Genomic DNA, 26,758 nt, shown 5'->3' with positions numbered 1-26,758 from the left:
GATCTGAGTGTGCTTGGGGGGAGGTGAGCAGTAATCTGAGTGTGCTCAGGGGAAGGTGAGATTGGATCTGAGTGTGCTCAGGGGGAGGTAAGAATGGATCTGAGTGTGCTCAGGGGAAGGTGAGATTGTATCTGAGTGTGCTCAGGGGGAGGTGAGCAGTGATCTGAGTGTGCTCAGGGGAAGGTGAGCAGGGGACCTGAGTATGCTCAGGGGGAATGTTAGTGTGGGTCTGAGTGTGCTCAGGAGGAGGTGAGCAGTGATTTGAGTGTGTTCACAGGGAGGTGAGCAGTGATATCAGTGTGCTCAGGGGGAGGTGAGTGTGGGTCTGGGTGTGCTCAGGGGGAGGTGAGTGTGGGTCTGGGTGTGCTCAGGGGGAGGTGAGTGTGGGTCCTGGTGTGCTCGGGGTGGGGGGTGAATAGTGATCTGAGTGTGCTCAGGGGAATGTGAGCAGGGGATCTGAGTGTGCGCAGGGGGAGGTGAGCAGGGGATCTGAGTGTGCTCAGGGGGAATGTTAGTGTGGGTCTGAGTGTGCTCAGGGGGAGGTGAGCAGTGATATCAGTGTGCTCAAGGGGAGGTGAGTGTGGGTCAGGTGTGCTCAGGGGGAGGTGAGTGTGGGTCTGGGTGTGCTCAGGGGGAGGTGAGTGTGGGTCTGGGTGTGCTCAGGGGGAGGTGAGTGTGGGTCAGGTGTGCCCAGGCGGAGGTGAGTGTGGGTCTGGGTGTGCTCAGGGGGAGGTGAGTGTGGGTCTGGGTGTGCTCAGGGGGAGGTGAGTGTGGGTCTGGGTGTGCTCAGGGGGAGGTGAGTGTGGGTCTGGGTGTGCTCAGGGGGAGGTGAGTGTGGGTCTGGGTGTGCCCAGGCGGAGGTGAGTGTGGGTCTGGGTGTGCCAAGGGGGAGGTGAGTGTGGGTCAGGTGTGCCCAGGGGGAGGTGAGTGTGGGTCTGGGTGTGCCCAGGGGGAGGTGAGTGTGGGTCAGGTGTGCCCAGGGGGAGGTGAGTGTGGGTCTGGGTGTGCTCAGGGGGAGGTGAGTATGGGTCTGGGTGTGCTCAGGGGGAGGTGAGTGTGGGTCTGGGTGTGCTCAGGGGGAGGTGAGTGTGGGTCAGGTGTGCCCAGGCGGAGGTGAGTGTGGGTCTGGGTGTGCCAAGGGGGAGGTGAGTGTGGGTCAGGTGTGCCCAGGGGGAGGTGAGATGGGTCTGGGTGTGCTCAGGGGGAGGTAAGTGTGGGTCTGGGTGTGCTCAGGGGGAGGTGAGTGTGGGTCAGGTGTGCCCAGGGGGAGGTGAGTGTGGGTCTGGGTGTGCCCAGGGGGAGGTGAGTGTGGGTCAGGTGTGCCCAGGGGGAGGTGAGTGTGGGTCTGGGTGTGCTCAGGGGGAGGTGAGTGTGGGTCTGGGTGTGCTCGGGGGGAGGTGAGTGTGGGTCTGGGTGTGCTCGGGGGGAGGTGAGTGTGGGTCTGGGTGTGCTCGGGGGGAGGTGAGTGTGGGTCTGGGTGTGCTCGGGGGGAGGTGAGTGTGGGTCTGGGTGTGCTCGGGGGGAGGTGAGTGTGGGTCTGGGTGTGCTCAGGGGGAGGTGAGTGTGGGTCAGGTATGCTCAGGGGGAGGTGAGTGTGGGTCAGGTGTGCTCAGGGGGAGGTGAGTGTGGGTCTGGGTGTGCTCGGGGGGGAGGTGAGTGTGGGTCTGGGTGTGCTCGGGGGAGGTGAGTGTGGGTCTGGGTGTGCTCAGGGGGAGGTGAGTGTGGGTCAGGTGTGCTCAGGGGGAGGTGAGTGTGGGTCAGGTGTGCTCAGGGGGAGGTGAGTGTGGGTCTGGGTGTGCCCAGGGGGAGGTGATCAGTGTGGCCAGAAGTGAGTTTGCAGAGAGCATCAGCAGGAAGTGGTCACATTTTGGAGTTTGGTCTTTGAGCTTTGGCGGGAAGGGGAGTGAGCAGGTGCAATGGTGCGGTCAGGGCTGGGATTTGAGGCAGCATGCTGGGGGCTGGAACTCTGGGGTCCAGGAGACAGAGGGTCTGGTGACTGGATATAGGGGGACGGTTTCCAGGCTCATGGTGATAAAGAGTGTCTTCGAGGTCCTCATCCTGCCCCTATTCCTCGGCGCAGTTCTCTTCTCCTTGGGCCGAGGGGCCCTAGTCAGCTTTTAGGAGTTAATGTTTAGGCGGCAGAGGCACCGGGGGGCATCCCTGGTGCTCCCCCTCCCTGGCAGGTTCGTGCTTGGGGCGGGGCAAGGGGCACTGGAGTGAGACGGACAGGACAGCGAGCCTATTGCACAGGCCCCGGGAGGCCTGTTCAGCCGGGACATGTGGCACCCGTGACCTTGCTGGGGAAAGAAGTGGAGAACTGGGTGTGCTGGGCCTGGCACCTCCTGTCCGGGCACCCCTGTGGTGAACCCCAGCGCCCATCCTCAAGGCCTCAGGCACTCCTGGGCTTAAAGGTACGCTAGTGCTGCGACCAGCCCTCTGGGGGTGGCCACGCGATGCCCGGAACCTGCCCTGGGGCCGGGCTAACAGGCACCTGGTCTTCAGTGTTGCCTGCTTCTGGGGGAGGTGTTTCCCTCATCTCTCCTCCCTGCCTGATGGGAGGCAGGCAAGCAATGGAGTGTGTGTGGGGGGGGGGGAATCAGGCAGCTGGCCTTGGGGCGCCTGGGGCTTCCCAGGAGGAGGAGGGGCAGGAGGCAGAGCAGGCTCTCTGTGGGATGAGGCCAGAGGTGAGGTGAAGGTGCAGCAGGGCTAGAGAAGGCTCTCCCGTCCCTCTGTGGCCTCTGGACCCCCAGCCAACACCACACATGCCAGGATCACTCTCAGCAAGAAATGACCTTGATAGCTACACACTTCGGGTCGACAGAGGGAGCCCTCACTCTGCAGTCCCCGTGGTTTAGGGCTGGCTGGCTGAACAGGCTCCCGCCCAGGTGGCTCTGCCCGGGGAAGGGACGCGGCCCTGGAGCTGGGCGGCGCGGGGCTGGGCCTGTGGCCCTGGAAGAGCAGTGTCCCAGGCTCTGACTCCTGTGGGTCCAGCGGAAGGAGAGGGGTGGGGCCTAGGAGGCGGCCGTCAGGGAAAGCAGAGGTCAGATGGGGTCAGGCTTCTGGGCCCACAGCCACGCGCCTGCCCCAGCCTTGCCCGGACCCTCTCGTTCTGGCTGGAAGCCACCCGCTAACCCTTCCGTGTAGCCTGTCCCTCCCTCGTACCTATCGCGCTCTCCCAACTCCACGCTGAGCTTTCTGAACGGGGGCTGCTGCCCAGCACTGACTGCCTCCTTCTCCGAGGCGGGCCTGCTCTCTGGGCCTGAATTAGGGTCCCCCTGAGGCCACCCCAGGAGCCAATCCCAGAGCCTTGTGGAAGGGGGAGGAGAGAGTGGCCAGGCTGGGTGGGAGCCCTGGCTCCTGAAGCTTCCACCCCCAGCAGAGAGACCCACCTCTGGCCTCCTCCCTCCATCACTGAAGAACAAGCAGTAGGAGCCACAGCCACCTCCTCCCCCCTCCCTGCCGCCGCCTCCTCCCCGGCTCAGCCGGCAGGTTGTCTTGGCAACGGGAGGCGGAGAGGAGATGCGCCCAGGGATGGAGGTGTCTGTCACCGAGGAAGCTGCCGTGCTCCTGCCTCACGCCCCAGGCCCTTGAAGGTACCGATTACCCTCCCTACTCCCCCCATCCTTCCCCTTGACCCCCCCTTCAACATGCCTGTTTTCCTGAGGGGAATGCTCCCGTCCCCCCAGCCGGAGACAGTTACCCATTCCTCACGCGCTACCTCGCTCCAGGCCCCTGCCCACAGCTTCCGAGCCGGCAGCAGCTCGCTCCAGCCTTACCTCTGGGACCCTTGCACGGGAAGACAAGCCTCCTGGGTGGGTCTGGTGAGGGGTAGTGAGAGCAGGGAGGACCCGAGGGGAAGGGAGGATCAGCGGTGCTGAAGGCTGAGGCGGAAAAGCACCAGCACTTGCTCTTCAGGAGGGAGGCTGTGCGGGCCTGGGGTGGGGCCAGGGCAGTAAGGGGGGGCGGGTGGAGGGAGAGAGAGCAGAGAGGCCCGGTGGCCAGGCTGGTTACCCAGAGAAGCCTGGCCCCTCTCTTCAAGGATGTGGCCCCTCCTGTGACATCTAAGGTACACCCCCCCCCCACCATCTCCCTGTGTTCTTCACTGTCAGATGGGCCCTGTGTTCCCTCCCCCACGCCTGGCTTTCTCATCTCTTTCCAAGGCCCTCTCCCCACCCCACACACAGCAGCTGGACTGTATCTACTCCTCCTCGCCGCTCAGCAACCTGCCTTCGTTTCTCCTTGCTTTCCTGAGCCCAGCCTTCAGATTTCATTCTCCTGCCTTCCAGTAACCCAGACACATACCTCCTCCCTTCCTGTCCCTACCTGTCCCCTCCTGTCCCCTCCTGTCCTCTTCTTTTAGGGAAAAAGGTCCCAGGGAACATTCTTACTTGCCCCCTTCAAGACCCTCCCCTGTGATTTTTCTATTCAGGTATCCCAGAGCCCCCACCCCAGTCTCTCAATTTCCCCAATGACAGCTGATACATCAGCTGACCGGCTGTGGGCAGTGGTTACCAGGGCAACGGCAAGAGCTGCCTAGGTAGGCAGGTCTTCCAGGCGGAGGTGGAGAGAGGAGACCAGGGCCAGGGCCAGGGTCAGCTGGTGGGGCTGCCTCCCCTGCCTGCCTCCGGGGGTCACAAGTGAACGGGCTCTGCTCTGAGCCCACAGCAAACCAAAGGCGGTACAGGGTCCTGGAGGTCCTCCCAGAGGCGGGGGAACATCCTGAAACGCTGTGCTGGGACCTGGGCCCCACCTGGCAGGAAGTTCCCTGTTGATGAAGTCGCCCTGGCAGGAAATGGGAGTCCTCTCCCTCACAGCACCACCGCTGTGCTCTGTGCATTTCCGAGGGGACTCAGGTTCCTGAAGGGCTAACCAGTCTCCTGTGCTGAAGACCTGCTTTTCCCAGTCCTCCCAGGAGAGGGTTGATCCTGGGGTGATCAGTTCTGGCAGCTGTGCCCACACCCCTCGCTCTCGGCTCCATGCCCTTTATCACCCAGGGAGGCCAGTGCCCCAGAGGCCCCCGTGGCTGCTGTTAGCTGCCGGGCAGCAGATACAGGTGCTTGGAGGAACCAGATGTTGTCCCCCTGGGTTATCAGCAGGGCCCCGTCCCGCTGCGAAGGTCTGGCTGTTTGTGAGGACGCTCTAGAGCTGAGTGAATGTGCGAGTGCTGCAGGGCAGGGGTGTGGGAAAGGGGGAAACGGCCGGCGGCTGGCCCAGTCTGCTTCCGATTCTGCTTCGTCATGATGTCGGCTTAATGCTCCTCTTGTTTGAAATGGATTGAGCTACAGCGAGTGAATGAGCTAGCGAGCGAGGTGGAAGAGCAGACGCGTACAAACACACCCTGGGCCGGCCACACGCTATCAGTGGAGGTGGGGAGGGTGCGGGTGCGGGGAGCCAGTGGCCCACGCCTGCCACACGCAGACGCCCCAGCTCAGCTGGGATCCGAGCTCCAGGCTTGTGGAGGAGCAGGGTGGGAGCCAGGGAGGTGGGGGCAGGAGGGTAGGTCTCTTCCTCCAGCTCCCACCACACCCCAGCCAGCTCTTTTCCTGTTATCTGTGCTGCGGGCAGAGATGCCGGCTACCTAGGCTCAGAGGAAAGCGGCAGCCGGGGACCTGGCCTGCGCCGGTCCCTGCCGGCCTTGGGGCCTAGTGTCGGGGCCACGCTGTCTGGGAGCAGGTAGGTGGCAGGGTCTCCCACTCTCTTCCCCTCCGTGGGCACTTTGGGCCACAACACCAGCCTGGGAGTGAGGCTCTGGGGGGTGGCAGGGGGGCCCTAGGAGGGTCAGCTGTGGCCTGTTGTTCAGTAGGAGATGGGCCCTGTGGCCAGACCTGAGACTGGCTGGGTTTGACCTGATCCGACCGCCTTCGGATCTGAGGAAGAGGGCCTGGGGGGTTCCAGGCTGGCACCCCGGCGCCCCCCTCACCTAGTTGTGATGGGATGGGGCCAGGGAGAGCAGGGGGGCTGTTCCCTCTGCTGAATGACAGGGAAGGGAGAGAAAGAGGTGGCAGCCTCCCTCCCACCACACCACAGGTATTCTGGGGGGAGCAGTTCACACAGAGGCCGCATGTTGTTGGTGTGGGGTGTGCTCCTGGGGCAAGGGGTCTGGGAGGCCCCTGCTAGCCCTTGGCTGGCCAGGCTGGGTGAGGGCCAAGTGCAGGATGAGGTTGGGCGGCAGGGTGTGGCGGCAGCCTGACCCCCGCTCTCTCCGGTGCTGGCTGTTGATGTGCTTGAAGGGGCTGGGGCTGAGCAGACACGCAGGCCCCCCAGGACCAGAGGCGCCCCTGCTAACTGCCCTTTCTTGGGGAGGTGCACCCGGTGTTTCCCTCCCAGGGGACCGTGTCGCCATGGTGCCAGAGTCGGGGGAGCGAGGGGGGGTCTAGGAGATGGGGGTAGTGGTGCTGTGGGAAGGGGTGGCGCGAAGCCCCCAGGCGAGGGTAGAGGTGGGGGCTCTGGGCGTGTGGTTGCACACGTGCACAGCTTGGAGAGGGGGTATCGGCACGTGGCGTGAGTGGCTGTGACGGGGCGGGTCGGTGGGTGGGGGCAGTGGGTGTCCGTGGCACCGTGTGTCAGTGTGTGGGGCCCTCTCTGGGAAGTGGGTGTGTGATCTTGCAAGCAGGTGGGTGCGTTCTGTAACGATGTTTCAGCGTGGGCTCTCCTGCCTGTGCGCACACGTGAGTCTCGCCTCAGCCATGCCAGCCTCTCCATGGCCAGGTGTGGTCACCTGGGGCAGGCTGTCCACCTGGGGGTGCAGGTCTGTCGCAGTTCCTCCTCGGAGCTCATGTGTGTGTGAACACAAGCTTAGGGATGGCCCGTCATTCAGAAAGCTGAATTTGGGATGCAAGACCCTTGCATCGCCCCCAGCCCTGTCGATCCAGCTTGTACGGGTGACATCACAGTCCACCCACAGGGCCCACTATAAATAGAGGCAGAGCAGGAACACGCTGGGGACCAAGCAAGCCTGAGGGGTGGAGGGACACAGGTAGAGGGGCTCCTCAGAGCGGGATAGAGAGAGAGGACACAGAAACCCGAGTGAGAGATCTCAGCGAACCCAGATGAGCAGATGCATGTTTGTGGGGTAGGAGGGAGGAAGGGGGGCCCAGTCCTGATGTCATCAGGAGCAAAGTGGGGGGGTGGATAGGGGCCCGCCTGCTCCTGCCGGATGCTTCTCAGAGTGTGAGAGGGTGCTGTAGTGTTGGCACTCGAGGAACCCCAATCCTAGTCCCAGCAAAGGGAACAGGCGTTAACATGGGCATGCGATGAAGGAGAATATGAGAGGAGAGAGTGAGGGCTTCACCAGTCTTAGAAAAGGCCCTGGCCTCAGGCGTGGTGGAGGTGAGGGATACTCAGACGAGCCACTGGCCCAGGCAGGGGGGCTCGCCTGCTCACGCAGTGTCCTTTTTGGGGGAGCGTGGGTGCCCCTCCCCACAGAGCCCACCCCCAGAGCAGGCCTGGGCCTGCAGGCCCTTCCCCTCCCGCGCTGGGATGCTGTTTTGGGAACTGGTGACCTAGCTGGATCCCGCCTTTATTCCTGGCATTGAGTTGTTGCCACAGTAACTGCGGGGGTGGGGCTGGGAGTGGGAGAGGGTGAAAGGGAAACAAACGGAGAAGGATGAAGAAAGTAAAGAAAAAGGGAAAGGAAAGCAGAGGGAGGCGGGAGCAAGGACGTCAGTCACAGGGAACGAGACTGGAGAGAAAGGGGAGGCCAGTCCCTGGCCCCGCTGACCCCGGCCCACTTGGACAGCTCGCCTCACGCATAACTCCTTGACTGTCAGCACCTCGCTGGCCCTGCCTGGCGGCCAGAGCCCAACCCCCAGCCTCCCGCTACTTCCCCAGGCTGGGCCAGTGAGGGAAGCACACAGGACCCAGTTCCAAGTTCGGATTAAGTGGGATCGTTGGGGACCCGCTGAAAAGAGCATTCCTTGACTTTGACCTGAGGAAGGATTCTAGTAGGCCTGGGTAGGGGTTCTAGCCTGGCTTCTATCCGGGCGGCTTTTGGCAAGTTAACTCCTGGCCACCGGTTCCTCATCTCTAGGTCGGCTGCCTCCTGAACGCCCCCTACTGGGGGTCGAGCCGGCAACCCGGGCACGTGCCCTTGATGGGAATCCAACCCAGGACCCTTCAGTCCACAGGCCGACGCTCTATCCACTGAGCAAACCAGCCAGGGCCCGGGTGAGCCTTTATTTCTACCAGCCACAGTCAGGTCAGCCCCTCCCTGGAGCAAGAGCCAGCCTGTTGGGTGGGTGGGTCTTATCGCCCCATCCCGGAGCCTGAGGCTCTGGTTGTCCTGGAGATGCTGGTGGGCAGTGTGAGGTGGGGCTGGCTGGCGGCTCAGATAAGGCGGGCAGCACAGCTGGGGAGGGCGGGGTGCCCGGGGAAGGAGGAGGAGCCGCCAGTGTCTGATCGGAGCTGGGGCAGCTGAAGTGTCCCTTCCGCCACCTGGGCCTGCCTTCCTCCCAGGTTCTTTCCCTTCCTCCCATCCCGCCCTACCTTCCTGCTGCAGCCTGCCCTGTGGCCCCGTCCAGGGAGTCAGTGCAGAGCAGGAGGTGTGCAGCGCAGGTGCTGGAGGGCGGGGGCTGGAGGCGGCTGAGTGAGAGGGGGTGTGGACTTGGAGGAAAGTAGCTTTGGGGGAGGGGGGTATGTGTGGGTGGAGTAAGCAGTTGCTTTGCAATATGATTTGACAGAAGCCAAGAAAACTCCACCCCCACCCCCCTCACTCCTCCACTCCAAAACACTCTCCCTCCTGGCTTAAAATGTCACCCCGTGAGACTAGCCCACACTGACAAGTAATGCCCCGGGAAGGGCAGGACATTAACACGTTACCAGCTACCAGCGTGCTCTCTGACATCCCGGTGGGCACCCGTGGGAGGACGCCCAGAGGCAGAGGGCGACCCGCCCCGGGGCTGGCATGCTGTGCACAGAGCAGAGACATCATTCTGTGGAACCCCGTTTCTGAAGGGCCGTGCCCGTAGGACGTGTGCGTGTGTGAGTGTGGGTCTCGGCAAGGCCATGCACACCTGTGACACAGCCCCCCTCCGACCCTCCCCCTCCCCCTGGGCAGCTACTGCTGATAGACAGCCATTGCCCTCCTGTGTCCCCTCAGACAGCTGTTCAAAGGGAGGTGCCAGGGCCACCCAGGTGCAGCCTCCGCCTCCAGGAGACAAGCTCTCTGTCCTCTCCAACCTGCCCGGCCACCCACACTCCCCGCTGTGACCCTTGCAAACCTCCTCTGCTCTCTGTAACCTCTGCCTAGCGGCCTGGGATAGTCGCATAGGACCTTATCTCTCTTTTAACAAAAGCCTCCGAATTGGGTGGTCACCTTGCTTCTTACCCCATCCTCTCCTTTCAGGGAAAAAAGCGTTACTAAAGCTGGCCCTCCACCCGGGCGTGGACCGGCCCTCCACCTGCTGGAACTGGCTCCCTCTGCCTGCAGGCAGCACCCAGTCTCCCCTGTCCTGAGAAGCCTCCAGCCAGTCTTCCTCCAAAGTTACTCCTCCTAGCCCCGCCCTGCCCTTCTGGGGCACGTCCTGGAAGCACCCCCTACAGGGGTCCAGGCCAGGCCTCCCGCCCTGTGATCCCTAACGGGGAGGCCTCACTATTCCGCTGAAGGTGCCCTCGGAGGCCACCAGGCCTTGGCACCCACCGGACGGGCTGTCACTCCCTTCAGCACTCTGGCCTTCTCTGGGTGATGGACTCTCGGCTTTCTGACATTCTTTCTCAGCCCCTCCTCCCTCCCCGCTCCCATCCTTTCTCTCAGTTTGTACTGCACACTTACTACCTGTCAGGCCCTTTGCAGAAAAAAAAGTATCACTAGACACACACACACACCCTCTCCCCCAACCCCCCTCCCCCCCACCCTTCTAGGAGCTGGTCATGGAATTTTCCTCCTCCTTTTCATGCTGTCTCAGGGCTGTTTTTGACCTTCCTTCTCCCTTGGCAACCTCCTGTGCAGACCACCACCGCTAGCTCACATGGCTCCCAAATCGCTGTTTCTAGCCTGCTCCGCCCTCAACCTCGTATTCTCCTTGGGCATTCCCACCTGTTCACCTGCTACACCCACCTCACCCTCAACCTGGCAAAAGTGACCTCATGGCTCTCCGTCTCCTGTCTCCCGGCCTTGCCAGCTGCCTCTCCCCTGGGGCTCTCTGAGCAAGTCCTGTTTCGCACATTCTGCCTCTAGGATATCTCCCATTTGCCCCTTTCCATCTTTGGCCCCATGCCCAAGCCTAGACCCTCACAGTCCTGCCTCCTCCTCTCCCCCCAACTGCTGCCATGGCTTCCTGGCTTGTCTCTCTGTTTCTGTCCAATCCATCTCCCAGGCGGCAGCCAGATTCCTTTTCCCAAAGCACTGCTTGGATCTGTCACTTTTTTCTTTCACACAAGTTTCTAAGCATTCCATGGCCCCAGCTGCCCACAGAATACAATCTAACACCCACTGGTCTGGTTCAAAGGCCTCCGCAATCTTGCCCCAAACCCCTGGCCCAAGCATGCCCCCACCTCCTGAGCCCTGCGGCTCGGTCGTGCGTGCTGCTCCGCAGGCCGACCAGGGCTTCCCAGCCCCACTTCCACTCATGCTGCTTCCTCTTTCAAGAATCCCTTTTCCAATGTTTGCATGATTTCAAAGTGGGCATCCTTCAAGGCCCACCTCCCTTATCTCCTCCAGTAAGAAACCTTTATTTCCCCGCTCTTGATGCCCCAGCACAGAGGTCGGCACACTGTGGTTCGCGAGCCACATGCAGCTCTTTGGCCCCTTGAGTGTGGCCCTTCCTAAGCCTTAGGAGTACCCTAATTAAGTTAATAACAATGTACCTACCTATATAGTTTAAGTTTTAAAAATTTGGCTCTCAAAAGAAATTTCAATCATTGTACTGTTGATATTTGGCTCTGTTGACTAATGAGTTTGCCGACCGCTGCCCCAGCAGGAGTGATTCTCTCCTGGGACCTCTCACAGCCCCTTAGACTATCTTATCTGACACGTGTAATTTTCTGCTTTGCATGGGAGTTATCTATATGGAAGCCTCACTTCTGGAGGGACAGCCAGCTCCTTTGACCCATCTTTGTGTTCTCCAGAGGACACCACAGAGTGCTGCTGGGTGGTCATTTACAGAATAGGTGCTGAGAGAGTACTCGGTGAATGGATGGAGAAAACAATACATGACTGGGCAGGCAGGCTGATGGATGGGTGGAGGGGTGGGTGGATGGACAGATTGATGGATGGATGGGTGGATGGGTGGATGAGTGGATGGATGGATGGATGGATGGATGATGGACAGATTGATGGATGGATGGGTGGATAGGTGAATGGATGGTGGATGGATGGATGGATGGATGGACGGATTGATGGATGGATGGATGGGTGGATAGGTGAATGGATGGTGGATGGATGGATGGATGGATGGATGGACGGATTGATGGATGGATGGATGGGTGGATAGGTGAATGGATGGTGGATGGATTGGTGGATGGATGGGTGGGTAGATGGATGGACGGATTGATGGATGGATGGGTGGGTAGATGGATGGATGGATGGGTGGGTAGATGGATGGACTGATGGATGAATAAGTGTATGCCTCTAGGACTAAGCAAAGTGTATCACTAGTTTGACAATGGCTGTTAATAAAGTAAAGATTAGAGAGGCGTGAGAGGGAGCTAACAGTTCCTTTAATAGGTACCAGAGTTTATTCTGGTCCTCAGACCCCTAGTTGAAAGCATTACAAAGTGAGTGCTAAGAAGTCAGGAAAAGGATGAAACTGCGGAATGGGGTCTTTCCATAGACACCAGAACCTCGTGTGGCTCTGCGGCCTTGGCTCCAGAATTCCAAAAAGACTTGAGAAATGTGGCCGATACGGGTCTATGTTCACGATGCACCTGAGCAGTACTAGGTGGGCGCTCTGACTCGGGCCATTGCCTGAGACACGGCCACTCTCAGCTCCACGGCTCTGGACAAGTCCTTAGCCTCTCTGAGCCTCCATTTCCTCGCGTGCCAGATGGGGCTACCTCATAGGGTTGTTGAGGGGACAGACCAAATAACCTTTGTAAAGTGCTTATCAAAGTGCCTAGCATGAGCATGCAAAACATGATAGCTATTATTATTGCTGTGTGCCCTCCAGAAGGTAGCAGCCATTCTAGTTGGCAAAAAACAAAACATGTTTCCATATCAGGCAACATTTAATCAAGGACGAAGCCATACGGTTCTTTTTTCAAGTCTCGCTGGAATTCAGAGATGGGTGGGGACTAGAATAGTAGGGAAGGCCTCCCAGGAGGAGGGTTGAGGACTGACCTCAAAGGACGGGTGGGATCTGAAAGACAAAGCGGTGGGTGGTGAATAGCGAGCGAAAGGGCGTGTGCAAAAGCGGGGAAGTGGGAGTGAGGCTGCTTTGCAGCAAGCAGGTGGTTTTAGTGGTGGAGAGACAGCGAGCAGAATGACCTGATACAAAGTAATAGGTGATAAGATGGGGAGCACCAGTGACTTCAGTCTTTCATGACCCTCTGTTGCAAAGAAGGGCTACAGAAAAACCATGGAAGTCCATTAGCCCTTATGGAAAGAGAAATAATAATAGCTACATAGAATTTATAGTGCTTTGAGCATTTCACATATAATTTATCTGATACTCAGAGCAACCCTATGACATTATCCTCCATTCTACAGATGAGAAATGTGAGGCACAGAGAGGGTAAGTAACTTGCCCAAGGCCACACAGCTTCTAAGCAGCAGAGTCTTATACTCATCCCCAGGCTCTCTCGGGTCCAGAGTCCATGCTCTTAACACTACATTATGCTGCCTCTTCCTTGAACCTCTGTAGCCATCAGTTCTCTTCACTCTGGCTTATTGCCTGCAGATAGGAAGACACTCCCACTCCACCATCACACTGGAAACTCAGCCAGGCATTCACTGAATGGTTATTGTAAGTCCAGTACCGGTGTGTGGGGGGTGGGGGATGGGAGCATGGCTACGGGAGTCACTGAAGGAGAAGACTGGCTGCAGGGAACCCATAAGCTACCGCAGAAGACGGGGCCTACCCCCCTAGGAACAAAGGGAGAGCAGTGCCCCCCCTCCCCTCCCCCTCCCCCTCCCCTCCCCCCTCCCCCCTCCCCCCCTCGCGCCTCCCTGCAGGGAAGCAGCACTTGAGGGGCAGCCTCAGCACAGGCATGAGAAGGCTGCGGGCACTGGATGGGGCCTTGGCCCAGCGGGTGCCTCACTCTGCAGGTGAATTTGACCGCTGTACAGAGGCAGTTGCACGGGGATGTGGGCTGCCTCCACCCGCCTCTCCCTTCTTCACAGGGGTTGAAACCAGGGCAGAGCCCGGGTCAGAGTGGCACCCCCAGCCCCTGACCTGACCACTTCACCCCAAGTCGCCCCCCAGCCACTGACTTCACCCCAAGTCCTCTCCTCCCTGCGTGTTCACCCCTTGCGGCCCTCCTGGGGTGAGAGCTGGCTGGCACAGTGGACAGCGGATGGAGGTGGAGTGGGACGAGGGGCCAGCGCAGAGCCGGGGAAAGAGGCACCATAGAGACCGAGGCGTGGGAACCTGGGTCCGAAACTGGCCGCAGCCCCAGGCAGGGCAGGTGTGACGAAGCAAGGATGTAGGGCCGCCCAGGGATGGCTGACCCCTGCCGTCATTTCCTTTCTAGCCGGAGAACAATGGCTCAAAAACAAGGGCAGCCCTCCACTTTCCCGCTCCCGCTCCACGGCGGGCTTCCCCAGGCGGAGCGAATGGAAAGCCGGAGCCCGGCCCCAGCCCAGGCCCGCTGAGATCCCGGCCCCACGGCCTGGCTGGCACGGTCTCCCTCCCCTTCCAGGCCCCGCATCGGCCAGCAGCCTGGACAGTCACCGAGGGATGAGGACGCTACCGCCCAGTGGGACGCCCTTTCCGCCCGCGCGGCCCCCAGCGCACAGCGCCCAGGAGCCGGGCCGAGCTTGACGCCCCGTCGCCTCCCCTCGCGCCCAGGGATCTGCGAGTGACCCGACCACCACCTCCCGGCTGCATGGAGCGGCTGCAGAAGGTACGCGGGGCGGTGAGGGCCTGGGGCTCCGGGTGGGTGCGGCCAGGCTTCCAGCAGAGGGTCAGGTCGGGGTCGACGGTGCCACCTGGTGGTTGCCCGCAGCGCCGCACCCTGGGGTCCCAGCGGCCTAGGACTCCCTCTCTGCCCTGGCCCACCCTTTGGAACGCCCTGGCCCTGGCCCTGGCCCTGGCCCTGGCCCTCGCCCACACGCACATTCCCACGCCGCCTTCTCACTCTCCCCAGCAACCACTTACCTCCCCCGGGAGCGTCAGCTCCTCCCGAGACTCCAGTGTTCCCGGCTCTCCCTCCAGCATCGTGGTGAGTACCTCTTGGCCACCAGCACCCGCAGGCTGGGAGGGAGCAGGGCCGGGACCCACTCCCCGCTGGGCCGCTTCGCTCCGCCTCCCTGATGGTGTTCTGCCAGGGCTGGCGGACAGAGAGAACCCCAAAAGCCTGAGACGGTGTCCCCGCTGTCCTCCTCCTGGTCTGGTCCTGTCTTGTACCCAGAGTGCTAGGTGAAGGACTATGTTTTTTAAGGCGATTCCCTAAACCCTTAAAATTGAATAACGGAACTTAGCGCGGAGCTGACCTCTAAAAAGGCTGTCCGTTTTCTTCCTAATGAGTTGCAAATTGGGCTTGTAAGGCCAGGATCCCAGGTGAGCTTTTGAGCATGTCTGTTCCATCGGCACCATTTCCCTTCAGGCCAAGATGGACAACCAGGTGCTGGGCTACAAAGACTTGGCTGCCCTCCCCAAGGACAAGGCCATCCTGGACATCGAGCGGCCTGACCTCATGATCTACGAGCCCCACTTCACCTATTCTCTCCTGGATCACGTGGAGCTGCCCAGAAGCCGGGAGGTGAGTGGGGGGACGCTTCCCCTTGGGCAGGACTTGGGGGGAAGGTCTCCCCCAGGCCACACTGGGTGGGTGGCAGGATCCCTGTCCTGCCTTCTTTCCTGGAGGCCAGACTCCAAAACGAGAGAGAGAACTGTGCACAGGACTCGCCCAGTGATAATCGCGTGCTGTGGAGAGCAGGGGAGGCTGTGTCTGAATGGCAGCGACCCCTAGAGGTCAGGGAGGAGGAGGAGGAGGGTGGGGGAGGGGGAGTAGGCAGAAAGACAGCAGATTTGTAGAAAGCACCCAGAAACACTGACCTCAGAGGCTGAAAGTCCTAGCTGAGTGCCTGTGTGTCTGTGTGGTCCAGTTTCCCCTCCTGTGACATGGAGGTGGCGCCTCTGCCCATCCATCTCACCAGGGAGTCAAGTGCACGAGATAAAGCACGCATGCCAGGGGCTTTGTAAATGGTATTTGAGAAAGGGGTAGTGTCATGGCTGAGCAGCGAGATGGGGCCAGGCTGGAGGGAGACTTAAATACCCGCCAAGAGCCCAGACTCCATCCTCGATGCTGTGGGTCTGGCCCTGAGGACGGTGCCACAGCCATCCTCAGCTGGCCCTCCGAGCACAAGCACCCTGCTCCAGGGCCGGTGGCTTCCTGGTGCAGCCTGGGGACAGACCTAGGAGTCTGCTCAGGAGAGCGCTGGGAGGGAGGCAGGAGGGCCAGCGCTGGGAACTGGGAGGGTTGATAGAGAAGAGATGGCCCAGACGTCGGCCAGGTAAGGATGCAGACTTGGGTGAGGGATGAAGTGGCCCCTCTGGGGCTCTAGGAACGAGGGTTTCACCCTACCCTGTGGCTCTGACCAGCTCCTCTCCTTCGCAGCGCTCGCTGTCACCCAAATCCACATCCCCCCCACCGTCCCCAGAGGTGAGTGTCGCCCAGCCCTGCTCCCACAGGCCCAACTCCCGGCCCCCAGGGATGCCGGGATCCCTGGCCCTCCTTTGTCACCGGCCAGCTCTGTCCATCTGTCTGTCTAGCTTGGGGGCTGCGAGGGTGGGAGACAGAGATGGTGGAGTAAGGTGTAGCTGCGTCTACATGGGTTGGAGGGGCCGGGCAGGGGCACCCGGGAGCCGCAGTGAACCTCACTTGTGCTCTGCAGGTGTGGGCGGATAGCCGGTCCCCTGGAACCATCTCTCAGGCTTCAGCCCCAAGAACCACTGGGACCCCCCGAACCAGCCTGCCCCATTTCCACCATCCTGGTAGGTTTCCCTGCCAGTCTGCTTGCACCCTTTTCCTAGGACCTCGTTTCTCCTTCAGGAACCCAAGCCCCTTGCTGGGGTATCCGCTCCCCACAGAACTGGCCAGACCCCCGAAGCCAGAACCCCGGGCAGAGCTCCCAAAGATGGTAGACCCTGTCCCAGCCCCCTCAGGGACAGTTCCAGGAACTCTGGTTCTGTCTTGGCTCTTGACAGGAGCCCATGAGTTTCCTACCTTCTCCCACTCCCCTTGTCTCCTTTCTCATCCCTGACCTGGCCTCCCCACCATCAACACATCCTTCTCCTCCACTTTGCTCTGTACAGAGACCACCCGCCCAGATTCCAACATCTACAAGAAGCCACCCATCTACAAGCAGAGAGGTGAGGCTCCTGACTCACTTGATCCCATGCTGGGAGGCTGTGCCCAAGGCTGGGAGGGGGCAGGAGAGTAAGTGTCCATATCAGCACACAACCGTGCCCTGTGCTTCCTTATGCGCTGTTTTGACACCCACGACCTCACAGGTGTGAAGGGGGGCAGGTGCGGGGCTGGGGTGTGCACAGGCTGACCCTGACCTCCACCCGCAGAGTCCATGGGAGGCAGCCCTCAGAGCAAGCACCAGATTGAGGACCTCATCATTGAGTCATCGAAGTTCCCTGCAGCCCAGCCCCCTGACCCCAACCAGCCAGCCAAGATCGAGACTGACTACTGGCCATGCCCCCCATCGCTGGCTGTTGTGGGTAAGAGAAACTGTTGAGGGGAGAAGGGAGGCAGGACATTGCCCATCGCCCCTGTGGATGCCCCATGGGCCCACCCTCACCCCACCCCACCCCGTGTCCTCTGGTGAACCCTGTAGGCTCTTCACTCACCCACTCCTAGAGCTTTGGTATCAGTAGCCTATTGGTTAGTCATTTGTCACTTCCCATTCATTTATTGGACCACTCAGCAGACATTTGCCACACTTCTACGCATTCCAGGCTCTGTAGTAGGAACTCTGGGAAAGAGAAAGAGAAATGAGACAAGTCTTGGTCCCAGTGAATTTGAGTTATGTGTGTATTGTCCACCCAGCCTCACTGTAAGGCAATTGTTATTTTTCTTTTCTTTAAAAAAAAAATTTAGCCCTAACCGGTTTGGCTCAGTGGATAGAGCATCAGCCTGCGGACTGAAGGGTCCCAGGTTCGATTCCAGTCAAGGGCATGTACCTTGGTTGTGAGCACATCCCCAGTAGGGGGTGTGCAGGAGGCAGCTGTTCGATGTTTCTCTCTCATCGATGTTTCTAGCTCTCTATCCCTCTCCCTTCCTCTCTGTAAAAAAAAAAAAAAATTGTAGCGCTCACTTTAATGTGCAGCGCGGTGTGACGCACACAGCCGCCCCTGATAAATGCCTGTTGAGCCAATGGCTGACACGCGGGCTTCCGCCTGTGTTTCCCAGAAACAGAATGGAGGAAGCGGAAAGCATCCCGGAGAGGCGCAGAGGAGGAGGAGGAGGAGGACGACGATGACTCCGGGGAGGAGATGAAGGCCCTCAGGGAGCGCCAGAGAGAGGAACTCAGTAAGGTAGCATCTCGCTGCCCCCGCTCCCCCTCCTGGGTCTCCTTGGGGACAGACGCTCTGGTTCCAGAGCTGGTCATTCTAAAGGGTTCACGCCTGGAGAGCACCCTGGTCAGAGCATGTGAGGACTTCCTCTTCTTTCCCAGGATTTCAGTTGCTGCTTTGGCAGGGACCCCAGGACTTTGTGCTGCTTTGGGGAAACACTGGTTATATTAGGGTCAAAGGCACAGAAAGGTGGTCCCGTCAGTGCCAGGCTGAGCAGGCTGAGCAGGCTGAGCAGCTCTTGGGAAGAGGAGAAGCGGGAGAGCAGGCTGCTGGTCTCCAGAGGATGAGAGAGGGTGTTGGGAGTCCTGCAAAGGCCACTGATGGTGACATGGCTTGTGCTCTGGGCTAGGAGGCCACTGGGGTAGAGTCACACTGAGCGGCTCTGACGCCTTGCTCTTGGGGGCGGCCAAACCCAGTGTGGCAGTGTCGAGGGCCGTTGGCAAAACACTGGAGCATCTTTAAATATGTCGGCTGAAACTCAGAGCGAAGGCAGAGCCACGCCCTGGGGGCCGACCTGGTCAACAGACCAGGATGCCACTCAGTTTGACATTCCCGCCCAGTGTTAAGGGGGTGGATCTCATGATGTTGCCAGGAACTCAAGGCCCACCCAGATGTGATGTAACTCCCTGTTATTTGAGTATTTATTAAATCTGCTTGCGGTGTTGACGCTCTCTGTGTCTGTCCCTCCATCAGAGGGCAGACGCCACACCCAGGCCCAGCTTTCCCTCTAGTTTTGTCTCAGTCTTGTGTTTTTTCATTTTTCCTTAACCCTCGTTGTGTTCTAATCAAGATTCATCAACCTCCACGTTCTCTCTCTCTCTGCGCTGGTCGTGGGAAGAGAGAATGCACCCCCATATGGCAGGGCCTCAGACCAGGATGCCAGGCTTCCGGGGTTCCTGGCCCAGCCACTGGGGAGATCCGTCCCGTTCCTGCCTGCAACATGCCCAACTCTGAACCTTCTGGAGATGAGAAACAAGTATCAAAGTCTTGGATCCATCCCCTTTTGTCCCCAGGTCACTTCCAACTTGGGAAAGATGATCTTGAAAGAAGAGATGGAAAAGTCACTGCCGATCCGGAGAAAAACCCGCTCCCTGCCCGACCGGACACCCTTTCATGCCTGTGAGTGCCACCAAGGGGGCTGGAAGGCCTGGCCAGACCCTGAGGCCAGAACTGAACAGCTGTTGAGTCTGTCTGTCATGTGCCCGGCACCGTGCTAATGCGGGTGTACGAGATGGAACATTCCTCACTGGCTCAAGGCGCTCACGTTGTCCGTAGGGCAAGAATTCCAGTCGTGGAACAAGACGAGATGATAAACAATAGTATCAGCTAAAGCAGAATTAGCTAATTTTGCTTAATTGAATAAACATTTATTGAGTGTCTACCATGTGGGAGGCACTGGGGCTTATAAAGAGTGAAAAAATACAGTCCTGTCCTTCAGTAGCTTCCAATCACTGGGGAAATTGCCGTGGAAACAGGTTTCAGTGCAGTGTAGCAGGTTCTGGGATGAGCTGTGCACAGTGACAGGGCCTGTAGTCCGAGGGCCAGGGGGTGCTCACTGGGTCTTGAAGAATGAGACAAATTGAGTGGGAAAGAAGGGCATCGCAGAGACGGGGGACGGTGGGAGCAAAGGCAGGAACAGGAGCCTCCTGGCCAGTGGAGAGGGCCTCCAGGAGCCTGGAATCAGTGCCCAGAGTGTGCCATGTGGTGGCAGCATTGACACCAGAGAGCTGGGGTAGCCAGCGCTTTGGACACCATGGCTCCAATCACCTGAGTTTGGCTGGGACTTCCTTAGAGCATGGCAGCTGGAGAGGAGAGGGGAGATCTGAGTGCCCAGAACTGGGAGTTACAGGCCTCTAAAAGCCCGGAAGTCACACAGCCTCGCGTCCACTGCATCCTATTGGTCAGAGCAGCCCAGACTCCGGAAAGGGGGAGATTCCATTTCCTGACACAGGAATGGCACTTAGGCGCTGGGAGATGGTGTTTCGGGCCACATTTGGAGACAACCTCCCACACTTCCCAGCGGTCTGGGTGAGGGCTAACATAGACACAGTGCAGAGCAGAGGGCATGCATGGGTTTGAGAAATACTTAGGAGACTGAAGCAACTGACTCAGTGGGAGGAGAGGGGCAGGCGAGTTGGGGGTTTGCCTTGGGTGCTGGTGATGAGAAGCCTTGAACTGAGATCGTGAAAGAGGCAGGGTTGGGAGAAAGATGAAGAGACTGGTTTGGGACATGTTGGGTTTGAAGTGCGAGTTTGACTGAGTCGGGAGCTTGAGGGGCAAGGCAGGCCTCAGGGAGCGTCTTCAGGGTATAGGTAGTAGTAAGGCCGTAAGAAGATGGGATTGTGCAGAGAGGAGAGAAGGCAGGGACGGGGGCAGGCTGTACCCTGGAGAGCACACACGTTCAGTTCCAGCTGCGGGTTGGCTCAGGGTTGGTCAGGATGTGGGGCTGGCCTCAGGGGCCTCTCTCTCTGAAGGTGGGGACTTGATCTGGGAGCAGCCAATTAGAAGTGGAGATTTGGGAAGATTTGGAACAGCTACCTCAGGGAAGGGAGCTGCCCATCCGTCCATCTGCAGTGATGACCATCTACATGGTGTGGTCGTCACCTTCACAGCCTGCAGGCGAGCCGGGGCCCAAGGCTGATCCAGGCAGAGTTTTTTGAGGCAGGTCTGAGGGATGCGGGGCCAGGTGAGCTGCTCAGTACTGGTGAAAGCAGTTTTGTACCCAACCACAGGTTGAAGGACAGGGAGTGTGGGTCAGGTCACCAGAGGTCCCCATGAGATTGACGAACAGGTGTGCTGGGAACCAGCTGAAGGAAGCTGCAAACAAAGAAGGGCGCTGTGGTCACAAAGTGGGGCCCCGGGCTTCAAGTGCCAGGTGAAGCAGTGTGGATAGCGAGGTCCGGGGGGGACCATTGCAGTGGAGATGAAGGCCCTGGGGTGGGGGGTGGGGTTCAGGAGCCCTAAGGTTGGTCTCTGGCTAGGACATCCACAGGGTCACCAAAAGACCAGGATGATATTTCAGAAGGGGTGGGAAGAGTTTTCAGAGAATGTGGACTAAGTAGTTAAGGCCTGAAGAATGAGACAGAGATGCTCTGAAGGTTGAATTCAGTCTCCGTGTCCCACTAGAACTTGCTTTCAGCCCAAATTAGCTCTATAACTTCCATTTGGCCTTGCAAAGCTGAATAGCAAAATGTCTCCATCATCATCATTTTGGCACCCCTGAACTTGCATGTGATCAAAGATCATAGGATTGCATGGGTTACAGCAGTGGTTGGCAAACTGCAGCTCGCGAGCCACGTGCGGCTCTTTGGCCCCTTGAGTGTGGCCAAGAAGTTTCAATCGCACTGTACGTGCGCACCCGCACGTGGTATTTTGTGGAAGAGCCACACTCAAGGGGCCACAGTTTGCCGACCACTGGGTTACAGTCACAGCTAATCAATTCCAAAATTATAGATAGCCCTAGCTGGTGTGCTCTGTGGTTAGAGCATTGGCCTGTGCACCAAAGGGTCAAGGGTTTGATTCCCAGTCAAGGGCACGGGTTGCAGGTAAGATGCCCAGCCCTAGTCGGGACTTGTGCGGGAGGCAACCAATGGATGTGTCTCTCTCACATCAATATTTCTCCCCCGCCCTTTCTTTCACTATCTCTAAAAATCAATGGGAAAAATATCCTCAAGTGAGGACTAACCAAAAAACATTTAAAATTATGTGTAGGCATGTCATTCTGACTTAATGGTAACATCGAATAGTCACTTTCAAACATAAGTAATGAATGATATTGCAACCGCAGATGATTTTCTACACAAAAATAAGTGTGTAAGTGGTTTTGAAACTAAGCATTAAGGGAAAAAACAACCAAGGTCCCCCCCCCCCAACACATTTTGTTCTCACCAATTAAATTTCCAAGTAACAGATTTTATAAGAATGTTTTAAGAAGACAGTTCCTTATAGTTTTGAGTCTGTCAAGGCTAAACATTTAAACAACAAGTCTGGTCAAGATGATTGCTATAGAATGCTAACAATTTCTAGTAATTGGAGATGAAGGAGTTTTGAGATCTGCCCAAACTAAAGATCTTAGGTACAAAGATTTCCTAGGAAAACCTATTGCTGAAAACCAATTTTCTTGAATTATAATCTCAGTGCTTGAAAGCTTAGTGATATTATTAAATGTGTAAGTTGAAGGTGACACCTAATCGTGCAATCCACGTTTTGGCTGCGGGTGCAATCTAGCAGCTGACAGAGCTGAGGACAGTATTGTTTCTGTATTATAGGGTCAAATGTTTAAAACGTGGTTACTAAACTCGCTAATAATATAATTGTAACAATTTGATTCTTTTTATGAGATGTCAGATTCCTTTTTTTACCCCAGAAGTTCATTTTACACTGGTGAGCTTCATCATCTGACAATCACTCGCTAACTCTGGATTTTAACTCGGGCGTTTGGCCCAAATGAGTGTTTGATGCCCTTCTGTTAGAGGGAAGGCATTCGAGAGAGTTCAGAGGCACCAGCACGATGCCACTCGCTGGAGGTCATGGGCAGGAGCTGGAAGCCAACAGAGACCACAGGTTCCCCCAGGTCTACCCTTCACTGCCCTGCCCCTGGTTGGGGGGGCCAGAGAGGGATCCCGCTCAAAATGACTGTCAAGCCAGAACTGAACGGCCTCTCTCTCTCTCTCTCTCTCTCTCTCTCTCCCCCCCCCCCCCCCCCAGCCTTGCACGGTGGAACATCAAAGTCATCTTCCCTCCCGGCCTACGGCAGGACCACCCTGAGCCGGGTAAGGTCCCTGACCACAGGTCCCAGACCGCAGGGGTGGAGTGTGCACGTGGGGTCCTCTGAGGGGCTGAGCTACTTGGGGAAGGGAAGACCTTCAAGGGAAGGGACTGATGAGGAGCACTCAGCTTCCTTCTGATCCTTTCTGTCCTTTCTAGCTGCAGTCCACAGACTTCAGCCCAACCGGGAGTGAGGCTGGAAGCCCAGGTGAGAGGCAGGGTCAGGCCAGAGGAGAAAGGGTTTAAGCAGGCCCTGGGGCAGCTGTGTCTGGGATGCGGGCAGGGCTGTGTGGCTGCAGGGCAGAGAGGCTAAGCTGGCTGGTCTGAACAATGACTCTTCTCTCCCCAGGCCTGCAGGTGAGTGCGGTCCGGAGGAGGACGTGGAGCACAGAAGCCTGGGACAGGCAACTGGCAGTGTTGGGGGAGGGGGTGTTGGGCCACCCAGTTGCCTGGTGAGCACATGAGAAGCCCCGGGTCAGGCTGGGGAGGTCTCCCTGCCCCACTCTGGCTCACTGCGGCTTTGGTCTCCCCAGAACGGAGAGGGCCAGAGGGGGAGGATGGACCGGGGGAACTCCCTGCCCTGTGTGCTGGAGCAGAAGGTGAGGGGCAGCGGCAGAGCCAGGGGGGTGGGCAGGGGACAGAAGCCTCTACAGTGGGGTGGCCAGCTTGGGGAGAAGCCAGGCAAGTGAATGCGCTATGGGATCCTCCTGGAGTTGCTGACGGGGAAGCTGGGGGCGCTGGATGGCAACGTGGCATGAACCCAATGGCCCTGCAGGCTGATAAGGGGGCCTGGGGAGTGGAGGGTTGACAGCAACAGGGAACACTATGAGCCTAAGACTGCCCCCTGCCCTGCCCCCCAGATCTATCCCTACGAAATGCTGGTGGTGACCAATAAGGGGCGAACCAAGTTGCCTCCAGGTGTGGATCGGATGAGGCTGGAGGTAGGCAGGGGAGAGGCGCTGGTGGGTGCAGGGGCTCCATCGGGCAGCCTCCCCTCCTGGTGGGGAGGACCTGCCCCCTTGGCCACCCAGCCCAGCCCGCCCTCCTCTCCCTAAGCGGCCTTGGTCTGTCCCCTGCAGAGGCATCTGTCAGCCGAGGACTTCTCCAGGGTGTTCGCCATGTCTCCGGAAGAGTTTAGCAAGCTGGCTCTGTGGAAGCGGAATGAGCTCAAGAAGAAGGCTTCCCTCTTCTGACCGCCCCACACTTCCTGACTGACCCTCGCCCCTGCGGCTCTCTGGAGCTGGGTCACTGGACCCTAAAGCATCATGTCTTGGGGGGGCACGGAGGTGGGCAGAGGTGGGGTTGGCTGCATTCGCTAGGTCAAGGGGAGCCCAGCCTTCTCTCAGTGCTGGGCTGTGGGACATGGACCTGCTTTCCATAATGAGCCAGGGGCCTCCCCTCCTCCCTAGTCCTCACTGCACAGGGCAAACCCAGGCTGGACTCCAGCACTCAGAGTTAATGTCTGCACCCTCTCCCTGCCCCCACCCCATGAAGAGAGGTCCCAGAAGAGGGAGTGAGGCGACCTGGACATGGCACGTGGTGCAGGCCGGTTGATGTCTGGATCAGTGGGCGGGTAGAGCCCTCAGCCTGCGGAGGAGGTGAGGCAGGAAGCAGCAGGCAGGCAGGCACAGCTCCAGGACCCCATCTGCCCAGCACTCCTCCTCGCCTCACCGGGAGGCCCCCCCTGCACCTGGGCCTCCCGCCTCTGACTCCAGCAGGAGCAAGGCTGAGCTCAGCCTCCAGCAGGGAGGCCGCCCTGCCCTCCAGTTTACCCTCTGACCTCCTTGCACATCCTATGCTTTGAAGCCTCATGCTCAGCTCTGTGGCTTCCCCAGAAGCCTTGGCTTAGAGTGGAGATGTCGCCTATACCGAACCCCAGGCCCCCATCAGCCTCCAGGCACAGTGAGCTAGACTCCTACCTTCTGACACCAGGATCCTAGGCAGGACCAGGCCTTCAGGCTCCCTCGGATGGGAACAAGAGGCCAGGCCACCAGGTCCCACCCATACCCATGCATCCCCCACCATGCTCTCTAAAGAATGTAATTTATTGGGGCACCCCAGCTGCTTCCTCACCCAACTCTCTGCCCTACCTAATCACATTCCCAGCTTTTCTTCTCTACAAATACATATGTGTATATAATTATATATATATATTTTTTGCCCAGGTCTGGGTTTTGTTCCTGCCCAGACCCTGGCATCCCTTTCCACTGTGTGTATGTGTGAGATGATACTGGGGGAGGGGAACTCTGCTTGGAATTAAAAGGTTGCATTGGGTCCCCAAATTTACTTGTTCTTTATGAGCCACCAGGTCCGGGTGAGAGGGATGGGTGATGCCAGGCTGAGCGAAGTCATAGGAGTGAAGGTTCAAATGGGGGGCATACAGGGTTGGAGGAGGTAGAGCGATGACACACACACACTGTCCTTCCCCACCTGGGCCATAGGAGCAGGGGCTGGTCCAGCAGGATCCCAGCTGCCACCTCCCCTCCGGGGCTGTGTGATGGTGACGGTGGATGGAAAGGCAGAAACATACTCCAGAGCCTGAGAGGAGAGCCAGCAAGGAGGAAAGGCTGCTCCATCCTCCACCGAAGCCCGAAGTGCTCCCCTGCATAGGCGAGCTCATCGATCTCTGACATGACTGCCCCCTCCAGTGCCTGAGATATGACAGTTCAGCGAGAGACCAAACACACAGCAAAGGTCAACAGGAAATGAGTAGGCAGTGAGCTGACTATCAAGGACCAGGCTGAGGACACTAAGGAATGGAGACACGATGGCTGAACTCTAGCAGGAGCAAGGGTAGTGGAGGCCGAGGAGAAGGGTACAGTCATTTGGTCTTGGTTGACTTGACAAAGCATTCCAGGGGGAGCAGACCGGGAACTGGGCACCGAAGTGGGTGAAGGGGTGAAGGTTTGATTGGGAGATCAGAGGGAGGACTTTGGTATGGGGACTCGGAGGGGAGGGGCTGCCTCACCTGGCTGGAACAGAGCCCATGCGTGGGCGTGTAAAGCGGCGTTCATTCGATCAGAAGGATCAGGTGAGGTGGAGGGGGACCCAGTGTGAACCTAAGACTGCAGCTGGGACCTGAATCCAATCTCCCACCCCAGGATGAGTTTCTAGCCCCTTGGGTTGAAACAAAAGCGAAGTGGGTAAGAATCATTCAAATGTGAATGATGATTTTAAGTTGCTGAATTTCTGTTATGTCCACAACATTGTTTTATCTTCTCAACAAACCCGTGAGGACCATAAATCATTTTAATCCACTTAGTTTAGGAGAAAATTGTGAAATAGAGACATTTCATCTATGGCCTGAAGCTACCTGCAACTGAGTAGAGAATGGAGACAAACATCTGAGTTTCTTGACTGCTAACCCAGGACTTTCCCAATATAGACACTTGTCCCTCAAGGGGCAGCAGAGAGGCCAGACGAGGAACAGAGAGGGATGGTCTCCACACACGCACTCCCGTGAGGCATCAGTGAACGGTGGAGGGCTTACCTGTTCCAGCAGAGGGACAGTGGTGGAGAGGCCAGCGCCACTGTGTCCACCCAGCCCCCAGACTGTTGAGCAACAAAGCAAGCTGAGGCAGTATTTAATCACAGCTCACTGGGAAATGCTCATGGTGGGGCTGACTGGATAGTATATCCTAAAGGATTTACGTTCCTGAGATTCAGAGCAACTTGGCGGCTCTGTCCCTAAAACAAAAGCTTAGGGAGAATCTCTCAGTGCCTCCTCCCCAAAATACACATGGACACACGCATGTACAAACAGATGCAAAACCTTGGTAGTTATTTCATCCAGTGGTTTCCAAACCCTTTTAGTAGCAACCCTTAAAAAAAATTAGATCTTACTACTACTGATCAAAGTACATTTATAAGTTGGATTTTATAGTCAACTAGAAGCCCGGTGCATGGATTCGTGCACCAGTGGGGTCCCTCAGCTTGTCCTGCGCCCTCTCACAATCCGGGACCCTTGGGGGATGTCGGATAGCTGGTTTCGGCCCGATCCCTGCAGGCCCGATCCAGACAGGAGGGAGCCCTACCTGTGTATTGAGCGGCTGTCCCCTGGTGGTCAGTGCGTGTCATAGTGACCGGCTGACCAGCCATTCGGTTGGCCAGTCAGCAGGTCACCTAGGCTCTTTTTTTTTTTTTCAATGCAAAAGCAAAGAGTCTTTATTTGAGCTAGCTCGAGCTCCCCATCACCACACTCACCAACGCAGCGGCAGGAGGCAGAGAGAGCAGCTTTTATATATACAGATTATTATGAAAATCAATGAGAACAAAGAAGCTATGATCAACAAAAAGTAAGCTTTGCCTTA

At 58.1% G+C, this 26,758-nt stretch overlaps 1 protein-coding gene across 6 annotated transcripts in view; it reads left to right on the top strand.

Annotated features, from left to right (window-relative positions):
* Positions 1-24,730, top strand: part of DMTN (dematin actin binding protein) — a 29,826-nt gene extending 5,096 nt beyond the window's left edge. The window contains exons 2-17 of one of the 6 annotated variants that reach the window (XM_059696039.1): positions 3,377-3,593; positions 13,795-13,998; positions 14,242-14,316; positions 14,701-14,856; positions 15,715-15,759; positions 15,992-16,091; positions 16,413-16,469; positions 16,674-16,826; positions 17,518-17,642; positions 18,695-18,800; positions 22,389-22,453; positions 22,608-22,656; positions 22,798-22,805; positions 22,982-23,047; positions 23,309-23,389; positions 23,528-24,730. In XM_059696039.1, coding sequence (XP_059552022.1) covers positions 13,981-13,998; positions 14,242-14,316; positions 14,701-14,856; positions 15,715-15,759; positions 15,992-16,091; positions 16,413-16,469; positions 16,674-16,826; positions 17,518-17,642; positions 18,695-18,800; positions 22,389-22,453; positions 22,608-22,656; positions 22,798-22,805; positions 22,982-23,047; positions 23,309-23,389; positions 23,528-23,641 — 1,218 coding nt within the window. In that variant the 5' untranslated portion in view covers positions 3,377-3,593; positions 13,795-13,980 and the 3' untranslated portion in view covers positions 23,642-24,730. Of the gene's footprint in view, positions 1-1,936; positions 2,412-3,376; positions 3,594-4,043; positions 4,067-5,393; positions 5,674-13,794; positions 13,999-14,241; positions 14,317-14,700; positions 14,857-15,714; positions 15,760-15,991; positions 16,092-16,412; positions 16,470-16,673; positions 16,827-17,517; positions 17,643-18,694; positions 18,801-22,388; positions 22,454-22,607; positions 22,657-22,797; positions 23,048-23,308; positions 23,390-23,527 lie in introns of those variants that run through there. The other 5 variants (XR_009452923.1, XR_009452922.1, XR_009452925.1 and 2 more) reach the window with 5 other exon arrangements.
* Positions 24,731-26,758: the final 2,028 nt, after the last annotated feature.

Source organism: Myotis daubentonii, chromosome 5, assembly GCF_963259705.1.
Source record: "Myotis daubentonii chromosome 5, mMyoDau2.1, whole genome shotgun sequence".
In the NCBI taxonomy this organism is placed as follows: Eukaryota; Metazoa; Chordata; class Mammalia; order Chiroptera; family Vespertilionidae; genus Myotis; species Myotis daubentonii.
This window is presented reverse-complemented; position numbering and strand designations above follow the sequence as displayed.